Source organism: Myotis daubentonii, chromosome 6, assembly GCF_963259705.1.
Source record: "Myotis daubentonii chromosome 6, mMyoDau2.1, whole genome shotgun sequence".
Lineage (NCBI taxonomy): Eukaryota > Metazoa > Chordata > Mammalia > Chiroptera > Vespertilionidae > Myotis > Myotis daubentonii.
The window spans coordinates 62,888,946-62,905,547 of NC_081845.1; the positions used below are offsets into that span (position 1 = coordinate 62,888,946).

The following is a 16,602-nucleotide window of genomic DNA, read 5'->3' on the forward strand; positions in this document are numbered from 1 at the left end:
GCTCAATCAACTAAGCCAGTGGTCACCAACCGGTGGTCCGTGGACCACTGGTGGTGTGTAAGGTCCGAAAGGTTGGTGACCGCTGGTTAGCCACACAAGCTAGGGCTAGATAGAATATGAATATTTAAATATATTATCCTAATAATTTTTAAACTATTATTGATAAGATTTTACAATAATGAAAAATAAGGCAAATTTTTAAAAAGATCTCCAAGATATAAGTTAACTTCTGCAACTTAGAATATACAAAAGCAGTAAAAGGAAATATACAGAATTCAATGCAGATACCAGAAAACCCCAGTAAAGCAATTTTAGGTGGTAATGCAGCACTATAGACCCATTCTTTCTCAAGAATCTGTCAAGATTCTCCAAAGGCTGTCTTTTGGAGGCCTGAGCCACAATGTTACAAGTATCCTGATGTAGAGATGACACAGGCTACAATTTTCCATACTTGCCAGAGGTCAGACATTTAAATAAAGCCATCTTGAAACCTCCAGACCAGACCAGCTACCACCAAATGACTCCCAGGAATGTCATATAAAGCAGGAAAAAAAAAAATCACCTGAGGTGATTTTTTTCCAATTCCTAATCTATAAAACCTTTATCCTTTAGTACAGAAGACAAATAGATTGTCTAATATTAACTCATAATGAAGTCTGAATATATTATATTCTTGAGAGGAATTAAATTAGACTTCTGTGAGTCACCAAAACCATAATATTCTTTTTGCCTCAGGATCCAGCTATTTATTCTGCAGTGTTTTCTGCTCTATGAACTTCATTTCAGTAGATATCTATGGACCTTTTACCAATAAGCAGTTAGTTCTATCTGAGGCCATCATAAGGCAGCAGTTTGGTGCTATTGGTGTTGCTGGAAGCTCACTGATCTTCTATGGAATATGAATATCAAGTGGTATTACCTTATCCCAAAGTGATGAGTTGGTTCTCAATTTAAAAAAAAAGTTTTTATTGATTTCAGAGAGGAAGGGAGAGGGAGAGATAGAAACATCAATGATGAAAGAAAATCATTGATTGGCTGCGTCCTGCACACCCCACATTGGGGATCCAAGGCCGCATTGAGGCATATGCCCTAACCAGGAATCGAATCGTGACCTCCTGGTTCATACCACTGAGCTCAACCACTGAACCACGCCAGCTGGGCTCAATTTCTTTAAATATAGTTAGCTCAAGCTGATACACACACAGTTCCAAAGCCAGTAAATCGACAACTCCGTAATGATTGCTAAAGCCAAGTGGCTCCAAATGTTCTTTTAGCTACAAGGAAAGGAGAAGAGGACTATCAAGATGACATGGGAACTCAGCACTCAATCAGATAGATCAATAAAACACTTTATCAAAGTGCAAATACATAACATGACAGAGAAAACTGACAGTTCTATAATAAACTTATATTAAAAGATAAACTTGAGAAATGGTAAAGACTGGAAATGGTGCAGAGGAAACTCAGGAATTGATATCCAAATTGTAAAGAAAATGCTCAAGATTCTCAGGCTTAACAAAAACAACAAAAAAGATTCTCAGACTTCATTGCTACTGTGACAAAATTAAATCATCCTATATAATAAAGACCCAGGGTGTAAGACCATTACGACCTAAGGCTCGACCAAACTGGAAGTCAGTGCTGGATTGCCCTGGCTGTGGTGGGCTATGCAGGGTGGGAGGCAGTCCCGGGTGGGAGCCAGTACGAGAGGAAGTCAGTCCCAGGTCCGGCTGTGCCTGGTGGGAGTCAGTCCTGGGTCATGTAAGTGGAAACCATAAGAAATAGAAACAAGGCAGACCTATCCCTTCACATGGGGAGGTATTGGCAGAAGAACAGCAGGGAGTCAGAACTCCTACCTCTCATAACAATAATGAATACCCTTCCCCCTCCCCCAACACACATACCTACAAACCTTGGGCCAAGTAGGGAACCTGGACTTCTACTCTCTTCTTGAAATAATTAGGTGGCTTCTCACCCTTCCCTTACCAGAGCAGTATCAAAGCAAAGCCAGATAACACAGGGTTGAAAAAGATCCAGAGTTTCATAATGCTCAAAATTTCTAGGTTTCAATTATCAAACTATTCATACAAAGCAGAAAGATCTAAAACTGAATAAAAAAGATAACAGATACTAACGCTGAGATAATAGAGATTACAGAGCTATTTGATAAGTTTAAAGCAGCCATCAAAACAATCTTTACATGAGTGATTTTGAACATCCTTAAATCACTGTAAGTCGCTTAAATGGGGAAAAAAGAAAGGTATGGCAAGTAAATAGAAAGTCTCAAGCAAAGAAAATGAAGCTATAAAGAAGAACCAAATGAAAATTATAGTACAGAATATAACTCAAATAAATAACTCAGTGAATAGGCTCAAAGCAGAATGGATGGAACAGAGGAAACACTCAGGGAACTAGAAACTATAACAATAAAAATATCCAATAAGAATAGGGAGAACATGGCCTGAAAACAACAACAGAAAAAGGTCAGAACCACAGGAACCAGTGGAGTCATAACAACAACAACAAAAATAAATAAATAAAACTGTAACATTTGGAGTCCAGGAAGAAATTAAAGGAGATGGAGCTGAAAGAGTACTTGAAGAAATAATGGCTGAAAACTCTTCCAATTGGTCAAAAGACAGAAATCCTCAATTTTAAGAAGGTGAGGAAATACAAAATGAGATAAACCCAAAGACAGCAACACCCACATCATAGTCAAACTTCTGAAAAATAAAAACAAAGAAAAATATCTTGAAAGTTCTGAATGACAAACATTGTATCTATAAGGAAAAAGTAATTCTCATGACAATAGGTTTTCCATTAGAAACCATAAAGTTCAAAAAATAGAGGAATTGTCAACAGAGTTCTATTTCCAATTAAAATATCCTTCAGCAATATGAGGAAAATCAAGGCACCTCAGGAAAGAGAAAACACAAATGTAAACAAGAATTAATAAATACTATTCAAATCTCAAAATATATATGAAATATATTCAATATCATCTTTCCAGGTAAACTCAAATTTATTCCTCCATTACTTATGGAATAGCTAAAATTAAATAGGTTTATAATATTAATTTTTGGCAAGTATCTGCAGGATCTGGAACTCTCATTCACTGCAGGTGGTTGTATAACTTGGATAAAAGGATGCAAAACTGTATCTACTAAAACTAAACATATGCCAACAGCATCATTAAACTTACTGCTTTTATATATCCAAAAGACATGAGCACATAGGTCCTCAAAATCATATGTGAAAGGATGTTTAGTGTACCTTTATTCATAATATTTTTAAATTTGAAACAATTTACAAATATGCCTACAGGAAAATGGAAGAATGGTAGTAAATTCAAATAACAGAATACCACACACCTACAAAAAAAGAATAAAAATCCTGATATGAAGAACAATAAGGGTTATTTTCATAGATATTATGTTAAGCAAAAGAAGTGAGACAAAATGAGAATACATCATATAAATCCACTGATATGAATTTCATGAACTGATGGTACTATCAATGATTATAAAGGTCAGAAAATTAAGAAATTCTGAGGGTAGTAGTCAGAAAGGGGGATGAAAGAAACTTCTAAAATCTTGAAAAAGATTCTACATCTTATACTGGGTGTTACATATGTAAACAAGTTTGATCTCTACATTTACGTTTCATGCATAGGTGGAGTTAAATATAAGGGTGTTCTATTTCTAGCACTGCAAGCCGCTTATTATTTGAGCTTGGGTTCCTCAACTTTCAGAGACCATGCTAATCTCCATTATGTCATATTACCATCTGAAGATAAACAGTGACATCAAGACCTAATTCTACAGTCAGTAACCCTGAAAAATGAGAGGATTTATCCTGATTAAAAACTCTGAAGAAATCATACTAACAATTCAATTTAATTCACCAAATATTCTGCATAAAGCATCATCTCAAATGGAGTACCATTTATGATTCAATAATTGGAATTTAAGAGGAAGTAAAAGAGTAGGTCGTATGTTATTCTCATAGTCTGTGAACTCAGTAGTAATATTGATAAACTATTGAAAAAGTAGGTTTTTACTTTTTCTACAAATATTTAAATTGTTTGGGTAATACCAAAAGACTAAATTTTTAGCCTAAACATACTTTAATATATTTTTACTAGGGGCCCGGTGCACAAAATTTGTGCACTGGGTGTGTGTGGGGAGGGGAGTGTCCCTCAGCCCAGCCTGCCCCCTCTCACATACTGGGAGCCCTCAGGCGTTGACACCCATCACCCTCCAATCGCAGGATTGGCCCCTTGTCCAGGCCTGATGCCTCGGCCAGAGGCGTAGACCCCCATCACCCTCCGATCGCCTGATCGGCCCCTTGCCCAGGCCTGACGCCTCAGCCAGAGGTGTCAGGCTTGGACAGGGGACCCCCACCTCCCCCTGATCACTGGCTCTGGCCCCCGCTCAGGCCTGAGGCCTCTGGCCCAGGAATCATGCCTGGGCAGGGGACCCCCATCTCCCTCTGATCGCTTGCTCCACCCCCCGCCCAAGCCTGATGCCTCTGACCCAGGCTTCAGGCCTGGGCAAGGGGACCATCATATCCCCCCAATCCCCGGCTCCGCCCCCCACCCAGGCCTGATGCCTCGGCCAGAGGAGTTGACCCTCATCACCCTCCGATCACCAATCACCGTATCGGCCCCTTGACCATGCCTGAGGCCTCCGGCAGAGGTGTCAGGCCTAGGCAGGGGACCCCCAGCTCCCCGCGGTTGCAGGCTCCGCCCCTGCCCACGCCTAACGCCTCTGGCTGAGGCGTCCGGCCCGGGCAGCAGGGACCCGCAGCTGCAGCGGCCCCGCGATCGTGGGCTCTGCTTTAGGCCCAGGCAAGGGACCCCTAGCTCCCGGACTGCCAGCTTCGACCGTGCCCAGCTCCCATCGCTGGCTCCACCCCTACTTCCTGCTATCACTGGCCAGGGCGGCAAAGGCGCCTGATTCTCTGATCATGGCTGGGGGGCAGGGCAAAGGCGGCCCCAGGGCCCTTTGCCCTGCCCCCCAGCTCTTAGCTCCCCCCTGGGTTTCCGATCACTGTCAGTGGCAGGGGGCTTCTTCCTGCTTTCCCTTTCGCCTCCCTGCATTGTGCCTACATATGCAAATTAACCACCATCTTGTTGGCAGTTAACTGCCAATCATAGTTGGCAGTTAATTTGCATATAGCCCTGATTAGCCAATGAAAAGGGTATCGTCGTACGCCAATTACCATTTTTCTCTTTTATTAGATAGGATTGTTAACTTTAGAGAGGAAGGGAGAGGGAGAGGAAGATAGAAACATCAATGATGAGAGAATCATTGATTGGCTTCCTCCTGCATAACCCACACTGGGGATCTAGCCTGCAACTCGGGCATGTGCCCTGACCAGGAATCAAACTGTGACTTCTTGGTTCATAGGTTGATGCTCAACCACTGAGAAACACTAGCCAGGCAGCCTAAACATACTTTAAAAAGTGACTGTCATATATTGGGAAATGAGCCATTAAAGTAATATGGAATCCTATATAATAAAAGGCTAATATGCAAATCGACGAAGCAGAACGACCGATTGCTACAACATGCACTGACCACCAGGGGGCAGATGCTCATCACAGGAGCTCCCCCTGGTGGTCAGTGTGCTCCCACAGGGGCAACGCCGGTCAACCAGAAGCCCTGAGCCGAGCTCACTGCTGGCAAGTGCAGCAGTGGTGGCAGGAGTCTCACCCACAGGGAGCAGGCCTAAGCCATCAGTTGGACATCTACCAAGGGCTCCTGAACTACTAGAGGGCACAGGCTGGGCTGAGGAACCCCCCCTCTCCCCCAGTGCATGAATTTTGTGCACCAGGCCCCTAGTTCTTTAATATTTCTTGTGATGGATGATAATAGAGAATGGAGACCCAAATTGAACTAAAGAAAAAAGATTAAATGCCAAAATATTTGGAACCCTGCTCCACTGGAATTATGGAGGCAGAGAGGCAAAGTCAATCATGGTCATGATGTCCCCAAGATTTAGTGGCAGATTCATATATTCAAAGTGTGGGGGCAGAAAGTTTACAGATTCTTGAATAGAGGCAAGACAATAGATTACTATATAGTCTACAAACAAGTCTTAGAGAATTTCTAGCTCTTCATTTCCTAAAAAAATGGCTTCAATCTTTGAAAAAAAAAAAAAAAAAAAAAAAAGAACACAAATCAATCACTGAAATTTATTATACAGTGGACACCAGCACTTTTCTCTCCCTGCTCGGTTTCAAAGATTGTAAGCAGTTAATATTGGAGGGGGGAAAAACCCATATTCAAAACTAAGATGAAATGTTATTTGAAATACCAAAAAAACTCCAAAAAAATTAAAAAAACTCCAAAGATAAGAATATGGCTTGGTTTTTTGTGTGTGCTTCTTTAAAATATATTTTTATTGATTTCAGACAGGAAGAGGGAGAGAAAAAAATACTGATGAGAAACATCATGGATTGGCTGCCTCCTGCATGACCCCTACTGGAAACCAACCCTACAACCCGGGCATGTGGCCTGACTGGGAATTGAATCTTGACCTCCTGGTTCATAGGTCAATGCTCAAACACTGAGCAACACTAGCCAGGCTGGCTTGTATTTTGTTTGTTTGTTTTTGCTACTTAAGCCTGCAGTTTCGGATGGCCTCAAGATAGCTGTTAACTTGGGACAAGGCAGAATATCTAAACATCCCAATTTGCCTAGGACTATCCCAATTCTAGCACTGGAAGTCAAAAATAATGACTGTTTATGCTCTTAATCACACCTCTAAAACAAATTACAAATTGTGTGGCCTACTTTGTTCTTTTTAGCCTCCTAAACTGTCCAGAAATTAGAAACTTTTGGATTGCATAATAAATGTCATTTTCAAGTTTTAAGAAATACTATGACTTTATTCTTTGCCACTCTTCCCCTTGAATGGTGGAATCTAATTCCCCTCCCCTTGAATCTGGGCTGGCTCTGTGACATTTTGGCCAACAGAATATGGCAGAAGTAATACTGTATAACTTTTGGGGTTGGGCCTTAAGAGGTTCGCTTTTGTTTTCTTAGAGTTCTATTTATCAATAAATGATAATTTTTCATAATTCCCTGTTATTTTGCCTTTTCTTATCCAACCCTCCTCCCAAAGGTAAAGTAGATAAGAGAAAGAATGTAGAAGCAAAGGGACAAAGAAGGGAGAGAAAGGAAATGCTGAAGGAGATTAGGTCTATAAGTCAGGTCCCAAGTTCCAATTCCAATTTCCCCACTAACTTGGTATGGGTCACAAACAGAGAATCCACTAATACTTAGAAAAAAGAAAGGTAGTAAGTTAAAGAAAAACAATAAAACTAGAATTCAAATGAAAGAAGCAGCAAGATGGAAGAGAAGGAAAGCAAGAGAAAGTTCTTTTCCTACCTGCTAAGAAAATAAATATAGTAATACCAACTAACATATAGTTCTTAGAATTATATGCCTGGAATTGTTCTAAGAATCCTATCTAATAAAGAGGGAATATGCTAATTGACCCTCACACTGTCACAAAGATGGCAGTGCCCACAGCCAATAAGGAGGGGATATGCTAATTGACTGCCACATCATCAAAGATGGTGGTGCCCACAGCCAATAAGGAGGGAATATGCTAACTGACTGCCACATCTTCAAAGATGGCAGTGCCCACAGCCACATGATGGTGCCACTCCACACACCTGCCTCCGGAGTCCCCCAGTCCCCTCAGCCCCCCAGGGCCAGCCCGAGGTGCAGACAAGCCTCGGATGTCAGCTGCCCAGCCACCCAGGGCTGGCTCAAGGCGCAGGTAAGCCTCAGATGTCGGCTGCCCAGCCATGGCAGCAGCAGAGGTGTGATGGGGGCGTAGCCTTTCCCTGATCACCGGGTCGCCTTCCGCCCCTGAGGGCTCCTGGACTGTGAGAGGGGTCAGGCCGGGCTGAGGGATCCCCCCTCCAGTGCATGAATTTTCATGCACCGGACCTCTAGTTTTATATACAGTGGGGCCTTGACTTACGAGTGTCCCGACTAACGACTTTTTTGAGATATGAGCCGTCTCTTGGCTGATTTTTTGCTTTGAGTTGCGAGCTAAAATTCGGGTTACGAGCCAGCTTCAGATACCCCACCGCTAGTTGGCACAGCAAACGTCACAGTGAACACCACAACATCAGCCCAGCATTCAATTCATTGTAATGGTGAAAATTGATTTGATATACAAGTAATTTGAGTTACGAGCTCCATCACGGAACGAATTAAACTCATAAGTCAAGGCCCCACTGTATATTAAGACATTTACCAGTAATCTTCATGGCAACCTTATGAGGTAACTACAATTATTATCCTTGTTTTACACATATGGAAACACAGAGGTTAAATAATCTATCCAAGATCACACATCTAGTAAGTAGTAGAGCTAGATGTTTAATTCCAGCTTTCTGGTCTCTGAGTTCATCTTCTCAATGAATTTCTAATGAAAATCAGTGCCATTTCAAGTGAGTTTCTACTCTACTGTTCCATGTGCATTCAAGAAATCAAGTGGTAAGTAAAATTTATAAATTCAACTGGGATGAAACCAGGAAATACATATACTTATGTAAGGAGTAAATAAGGAATGACACCATGCTGTAGTTTTTAAAAGTGGTGTAATCAGAGACATTGAAGCACGGAACATACTGATGAATTTCAGAGGGAAGGCAGCGGGGGAGGAAGTGCTCAAGAAAAGATTAGCCAAAGAACTTATAGACGGGAGAAGAGTGGAGGGGGTCAATGATGGGGAAAAAAGGAGGACATGTGTAATACTTTCAACAATAAAGATAAATTAAAAATTAAAGTGGTGCAATCAAAAGAAAAATGAGCAGGGCTAAGTGGAGAACTTTGTGGTGTGTTCCCCTGAGCAGACTAAGAAACTATTCACATATTCGTGGAATACAAATCATCTAGGAGAAATTGTGCTTTAGTTAAGAGGTATTGTGAAGTATTTACTGTCCCCAGTAAAACTGACAAACTAATGGAGTTGAACTACAATTATATGTATTTACAACCAATTAAGTATGGCTTAGGGGAAATGGAAGACACTTCTCATTTGGAGATAAAAGCAATTTTGCTGGTAAAGAGGACAATACTGGTACTGCAGTCTTTTCAGCCTACTGGGCAAAGTCCACAAGGGAAGATGAGCCCAAATAAATGGGAAAACAAAGAGGTGTGGGTATGTGTATCCTACCTACATAATAAAGAGCTAATATGCTAATTAGACGGGATGGCAGAACAACCTTCCAAACAACCTCCCAGAACTACCAGTGGGCAGGGCCATGAGGCCATGAGGGCCGAGACCCTTGCATGAATTTTGTGCATCAGGCCTCTAGCCCTATATAATAAAGAGGTAATATGCAAATTAACCCTCACGTCCTCACAAGATGGCTGCCTATAACCAGGCAGGCAAGGGGATTAGTGAGGGACAACCCAACGACTGAACAAGCAGGCTGCATGGGGTGACCAGGCCGGCAGGGGGGTTGGTGAGGAATAACCAAACGACTGAACAGCAGGGGGCCATGAGGGGCAACCAGGCCAGCAGGGGGGAGATGCAGCTGGGGGCAACCAGGCTGGTGGGGAGGTAGTTGGGGGTGAATAAGCTGGCGGGAGGGGGGGGGGCAGTGAGGGGTGACTAGGCCCGTGGGGGGAGGGGGGCAGTTAGGAGTGACCAGGCTGGCAGGGAGGGGGCAGTTGGGGGTGACCTGGCCGGCAGCAGCAGGGGGGGGGGGGGGCGCAGTTAGGGGCAACCAGGCAGGCATGCAGGTGAGCGATTAGGAGCCAGCAGTCCAGGATTGTGAGAGGGATGTCCGACTACCAGTTTAGGCCTAAACCGGCAGTCAGACATCCCCCAAGGGGCCCCAGATTAGAGAGGGTATAGGCTGGGCTGAGGGGGATCCCCCCACTCCCCTGTGCACGAATTTTGTGCACTGGGTCTCTAGGGTATGAATAAAAGGGAAGGCAGAAAAAAATGGAAGAAAATATTGTTGAGCAATTATTTGGTAAAAGAAAAAAGGAAAAGCAAACTAGATATGAACAAGTGCTGCATAAAAAAGAAGAAACAAATGTGAGAGAAAGTAAACTTAAGAGGTTCCACAGAGGAGAGAAGGGGAAAATATCAAAAGAAAGGTTATAAAAACAAGCTAACATCACTTCTGCCCTATACTGCAACAGTTTCGTAACTAGTCTGGCTGATAATCTTTTGCTCCTCTCTAAAGCTTTCTCTATGTGGTAGCCAGTGACCTTTTTTTTAAAAACAAACCTGATAATGGCACCTCGAATCTTGTACCACTCTCCTTATTAGCACCACACTGTCCTCCTTTTAGTTTCCTAAACATGCCATGCTCCCTCTATTTTATTCCCTCTGCCTGGAAAGCACTGTCTACCCACATTTTCTTCTTCAACTGCCCTGATTAGATCAAATTCTCATTATTATGAATAATCCTCTTTTGCTGCACTTGTTATAATTTTACATTTACAAGTATGATTATTTGACCACTGACTTTCCTCTCTGGACTAGAAACTCCATGAAGAAACCATTCTCACCGCCCCCTCTCCCACCCCCCATCATTGTGCCTCTCAGCATAATACCTACAACATTAGAGTTGCTCAATAAATATGTTAAATGAATGAACAGAGAAACCTGCCAAACTATCACAACTGAAAAGGGGGTTATAAGGCAACCTTAAATGAATAGAACAGAAAAAATCGTCAAAGAAGAGAAAGAAAAAAATTCAATACAAGCTGTGATCTAATTAAATTCACACAATTTTCATGCACAAAATAATGTACAACAGTTGATAGTAAACCTCCTTTTCCTTAATGAAGCCAGAAAAGGAAATGGTTGGTAATAGCATTTACTTAGTGGGTATAAGAATGTAAGACATAATTTAGAATAGACATCTCAAACTGACTTTCACCAAAGCAGAGGTATTAACTTCTAGGTCCTCTACCAGTCTACTCCACATCAGTAAATGAAATTAACCCCCAACATCTCAAATAAAAAACTGGGAGTTATCTTTGATTCCTCCCTTACTCTGACCCTCGGTATACAATCCATTACAATCCTGTTTGCTCTACATCCAAACATATCTGCTGTCTCTCCACTCCTTTTCCTCAATCTACACTGCCACTATCCTATCCCAACCCTAAACTACATTTTACTAATATTCTAACTAATGTTCCTGCCTTTACTCTTGCTCTTTTCTAAGTCATTCCAGAGCAGTGATTTCTTTAAGATAAATTATATCATGACACCCCTCTGCCCCAAACTCAGTAACTTCCCACTTCTCAAAATGAAAAATTTATTATCTTGTAGGATAGATCTGCTTCTTTCACATCCCTCTGCTTGCATTTCACTCATGACCTTTTTAACAAATGAAACCATATATTACCCTCTCAGAACCTGTACAGACATCATCCTCTGAAGTGGCCCATAGAGAAGGTGTCACCTCCTCAGGAAGGCCTTTCCAGAATTTTTAATACTCTGTAAAATGGTTTTACCATTATTTCCTTGTTCTATAAGTATATTTCTCTCACAGCCTTTATCATATTATCTTCTTTATTTCATTAACAACAAGTATCTTCCAGGTGTAAGACATATGACGGTGAAGAAACAAAGTCATTGCTCTGATGAAGCTTATTTTGTAGGACTGAAAAACATGAAAAATACAACAGTAAAGGGAATACGGGTTTTGTATGTGTGTGTGGCAGCATGGCATTTTAAGTAGGTTGTCAGGTCTAAGCAGACCTGAATAAAGGGACCAATGTAAAAACTTGGGGTAAGACTGTTCTAAATGGACCGTTTATTAAGTACCACCCCCCCCCCACTAAAATGTAAGTTCTACGAAAGCAGAGCTTTAACTATGTTGTACACTGTTATAGTCACCGTGGTACAGAGTCCAGCACAGAATAGGCTCCAAATATTTAATGTGTGAATGAAAACCTACATCCGTTTTTCAAGAAGTCTACTAGAGAGTAAGAAAAGTATACTATATAGAGATGTTTAAATATTAAAACATAAGGACCTATAAAGAATACAAAATGTGTGGCAAGTTACAGTGGAGTATTTTCTTATTAAAAGTGTAAAAAAACAAAAGAATTAAATAAAAAAATACAATTAGTGAATATTATTCTTTTATTTCAAAAAATGCAGTACAATATATGAAAATCCAACAAGAAACTGAAATCCTTGCTTTCCCTTAAGCTCATACTTTAAGCAAGTAACCATTTGCTTTCTTTATAAGAATGCTGAAGGTCTACGGCCATACCACCCTGAACGCGCCCGATCTCGTCTGATCTCGGAAGAATGCTGAAGGAGACATGACGACACTCAAATTTATCATCTGGACATTCATAGATCTTTAAGTTAGAATAAACTGAAAGCAATAGTTTGAAATTCACATCTGCCCAGTATCTGTTGGCTTTATTTGTGCTATTTCTTTTTAAAATATATATATATTTTTATTTGAGAAGGGAGAGGGAGGGAAGGGGGGGGAGAGAGAGAGAGAGAGAGATGATAAAAATCACTGACCGGCTGCCTCTTGCACGCCCCACACTGGGGATCAAGCTTGCAAACCGGCATGTGCCCTGAGTCGGAACTGAACTGTGACCTCCTGGTTCATAGATCACTGCTCAACCAATGAGCCACACCGGCCTGGCTATTTGTGCTCTTTCTATCCCACGTTCACACAGTCAAAACTTAAACTGAGCCCTAACGGGTTTGGCTCAGTGGATAGAGTGTAGGCCTGCAGACTGAAGAGTCCGGGGTTCGATTCCGGTCAAGGGCATGTATCTGGGTTGCGGGCACATCCCCAGTGGGGGGTGTGCAGGAGGCAGCTGATCGATGCTTCTCTCTCATCGATGTTTCTAACTCTCTATCCCTCTCCCTTCCTCTCTGTAAAAAATCAGTAAAATATATTTAAAAAAAAAACACACAAACTTAAACCGAATCAGAAGCATACAGAAGCCCAAACCTTAACACAGCATAAAAGTACAACCATCTGCATACAGAATATAATACACAACAGTAAGACATCTTTCGAGGTACCAATACCGAAACAAAAAATGATGCAACGCAAGCTGCATCACTATCAGCCTCCAACAGGCACCTATTCTGCTCAAAACAGAACAGAGACAGAATGCAGGTAATATTAAATGAACCCAGAAAAACTTACACGCTTCCCACATCTTCTTACTCGGAATTTCATATTAAATTCGCATCACTTTCAGAGAAAGATTGGCTTCGTAGCAAGATAAGATTCCTTTTGCTCTGCCATGCGTGAGTAGAAGAATTAAGTAAATTAAGGTTTCTTCTTCCCACCTACAGCTCCTAGTCCAGCGGTTCTCAACCTGTGGGTCGCGACCCTTGGGGGGGGGTTGAACAACCCTTTCACAGGGGTCGCCTAAGACCATCGGAAAACACATAATTACATATTGTTTTTGCGATTCATCACTATGCTTTAATTACGTTCAACTTGTAACAATGAAAATACATCCTGCATATCAGATACTTACATTACAATTCATAACAGTAGCAAAAAATTACAGTTATGAAGCAGCAACGAAAATAATTTTATGGCTGGGGGTCACCACCACATGAGGAACTGTATTAAAGGGTCGCGGCAGTAGGAAGGTTGAGAACCACTGTCCTAGTCCCTTTTCGTTCTTTAGACTAAGGCTGAGTAGCTACTCCAGTCTCCGGGCCTCGTTCATAAAACCACAAGCAAGGCTTACCCATCCCCCAACACCCTCTTAAAGAACCTATTACCACCGTGGATAAGTACTTTCTTAATTTAAAAACGTTTCTAATTCGTTATTTTTTTTTTCTTTTTAAGTATTACTTACACCGCGTATGAAAATCACCTTGCCAACTACCCGACTCTAACAATCCTGGCCACAAGCAGATGCATCCATCTCCCTAACACTGTGTGCGCCCAGTTACCCTGCAAACCCCGGAGCCATCGGCAATCCAGTTCTTTGTCCACAAGGCACCTACCTGGCTGTGTTTGGGGGGGCCCTTCCAGCGGCAGAGAGCCAAGACTACTCCCCGTCCCCACCGGTAACTGGCACGCAGTTTTCCCGAAGAGCCGCGTCCGTCCGCCGACAGCCACGGCTTCCCTCTCCCGCCCCAGCGATCAAACATGGAACCAGCCAAACTGGGCCCGCGAGCTTCGGTGGCCGCCCCCAAATCGAGGCCGCGAGTCTCATTCTCTTCCTCCGCGTAAGTCACCCGGTGAGATATTTTTGGCAAAACGCAGTCGGCAAGCAGCCCCGAGGCTGCCGGGCCTGGTCGGCACGCCGGCTGCACAGGGAAGCGGGCCGCTCGGCGGAGGCAGGCGGCGGGGGCAGGACACGCTCGGGAAGGCGACCCCCTCCCCTCCCCGCCCTCCGCGGCCGGACCCCACCTCACCCCACCGCAGCCACTGGAACTGCCCACGGACGCCCGACGAGGCCCGGCTGCGGCCGGCTCTCACCCTCTTGGCCGCCCCCACCACATGCAAAAATGCGACCCTCACGCGTGCAACCCGGGCTCGCGGCCCGACCCACGCGCCCTCTTCGCCGGCCCGGCCCGGCCCCGGCCGCTCGCACCCACGGCCTCCAAGCCGGCGCCCTCGCAGTCCATTCCCGCCCCGACATCGCCCCGGCGGCCCCCACCCCCGCGCCTCCGCCGCCCTCCGAACCTACCCCGCGCGAACAATCGAATATCCGGGGGTCACAGGCCCCATGTTCCCGTATTTCCCGGCCCCGGGGACCCCGCCAGGGCAGACATGGACGTACCTTCCAGAAAAGCAAGCTCCCCGGAGCTGCCGCCGCTCTTGCCAGCCGCCATCTTCCTCCTCCCACGGCGCCGCCGCCTTAATCCATAGCCCTCAGGGCCGCCGGGCTGGGGGGCCGCACCACAGGGGGTAACCGCCGCAGGGCGGGCGGCGCTCGGCGTCCGGACGGGCCTACACAAAGGCCGGCGCTCGGGCCTGCCGCGCCGGGGTTCTCAGGCGCCTCCGGGGCGCTGAGCGCGGCGACGACGACGGCGGCGCTTCCCAGGCCCAGCTGCTGTCGGCCCACGACTCCCCATCCACCGCCCCCCGAGGCCGCCTGAGAAGCCGCCCCCGCCGCGGGCCCCAGGAAGAGAGCGGGCAGGCGGGCAGGCGGGCAGACGGGCCCTCTCACGCCGCCCCTCGGCCCGGGCCGGAAAAATGGCCGCACCCGCTGCGCTCGGCGGCGAGATCTCCGCTACCGCCAGGGGCCCCGGCGCGCCTCGCCCCTCCTGCCGCCGCCGCCGCTACGGCCGCCCGCCCGCCCCGCGCAGGCGTGAAGGCATCAGTGGAGGCTGCTGCGACTGTCCATGTGGACCGGGTGGGGCTGGCCCACGCCTCGCGTCCGTCGCCACAGCAGCCGAGCCGCCGAGCCGCCGCCCCTCCCCCACGGGCGCCGGGGCTGCCGCCCGCCCCCGCCGCTCCCGCGCCCGCCCGCCGCCTCCGCCTCGGCCTCCGCCTCCTGCTCCCGCGCCCGCCCGCCGCCTCCGCCTCCGCCTCCGCCTCCTGCTCCCGCCCCCGCGCCGCTCCCCTCAGCACCGACTGTGGAGCCCAGCGCCGGCCCCCACGAGGTGAGCCCGGCGGCGGCCCGGGTGCGTGGGCGCCTCCCCCGCGCAGGCCCGAGGCGCGCGGCTCGCCCCGGCGCCCGTGAGATGGGACAGGTCCATTCCTCTCCGCGGAGGGGTCTGGGCGCGGGGGCCGCCGCCGAACCCCGGGAAGGGAGCGGGCACTGCAGGCGCCAGTTCAGAAAGCGATGGGTGGTCTTCCTCATTTTTAAAGACTTTTCAGATTAACTGATCAGAGATTCTGCAGTACGCATCGGGTGACAGTGTTTACAAAATAAATATATATTTTTAAAAAGGCCTGGGTTTCATGTCCCCGAGACTCCAATACCTACCTTACAAGTCAGGCCGGCGATTAACGCCGGGTGACTACCTCCTGTTCGTGGTGCTTTTCCGTTCTTTTTTATTTCATTTCTTATTTATGAAAATAAGACATGTCCAATAACGAAAATGCGGAAAATACAACAGGATTGGAAGACGGACTCCCTGCCGGCGCCGTGGTGGCCCGAGGCCGCAGATGCACTTCCCACCTCTGGGAACTGTAACATCATCATTTTCGTTAAGTTGCTAAGTTACTGATGTGTTCCTGCAGCCATAGGCAGCTAATACGCATGGGCTGGCAACAAGGCGGAGGTATATAAAAGGTGCATTTTAAGCAATGTAAACTAGACTCTTTCAACGTCATGGCTTTGCTTATTAATTTCACCCAATCTCTATGGCAGTGGTTCTCAACCTTCCTGATGCCGGGACCCTTTAATACAGTTCCTCATGTGGTGGTGACCCCCAACCATAAAATTATTTTTGTTGCTGCTTCATAACTGTAATGTTGCTACTGCTATGAATCGTAATGTAAATATCTGATATGCAGGATGTATTTTCATTGTTACACATTGAACGTAATTAAAGCATAGTGATGAATCACAAAAACAATATGTAATTATCTATGTATTTTCCGATGGTCTTAGGCGACCCCTGTGAAAGGGTCGTTTGACCCCC

At 45.4% G+C, this 16,602-nt stretch overlaps 1 protein-coding gene across 8 annotated transcripts in view; it reads right to left on the reverse strand.

Annotated features, from left to right (window-relative positions):
• The window catches only part of SENP6 (SUMO specific peptidase 6), a 122,313-nt gene extending 106,912 nt beyond the window's left edge, over window positions 1-15,401 (reverse strand). For 7 of the 8 annotated variants that reach the window (XM_059701153.1, XM_059701151.1, XM_059701158.1 and 4 more), the window contains exon 1: window positions 14,790-15,401. In XM_059701153.1, the coding sequence (XP_059557136.1) occupies window positions 14,790-14,841 (52 nt within the window). In that variant the 5' untranslated portion in view covers window positions 14,842-15,401. The remainder of the gene's footprint in view (window positions 1-14,789) is intronic. The other variant, XM_059701155.1, reaches the window with a different exon arrangement.
• Between the last annotated feature and the right edge of the window lie 1,201 nt (window positions 15,402-16,602).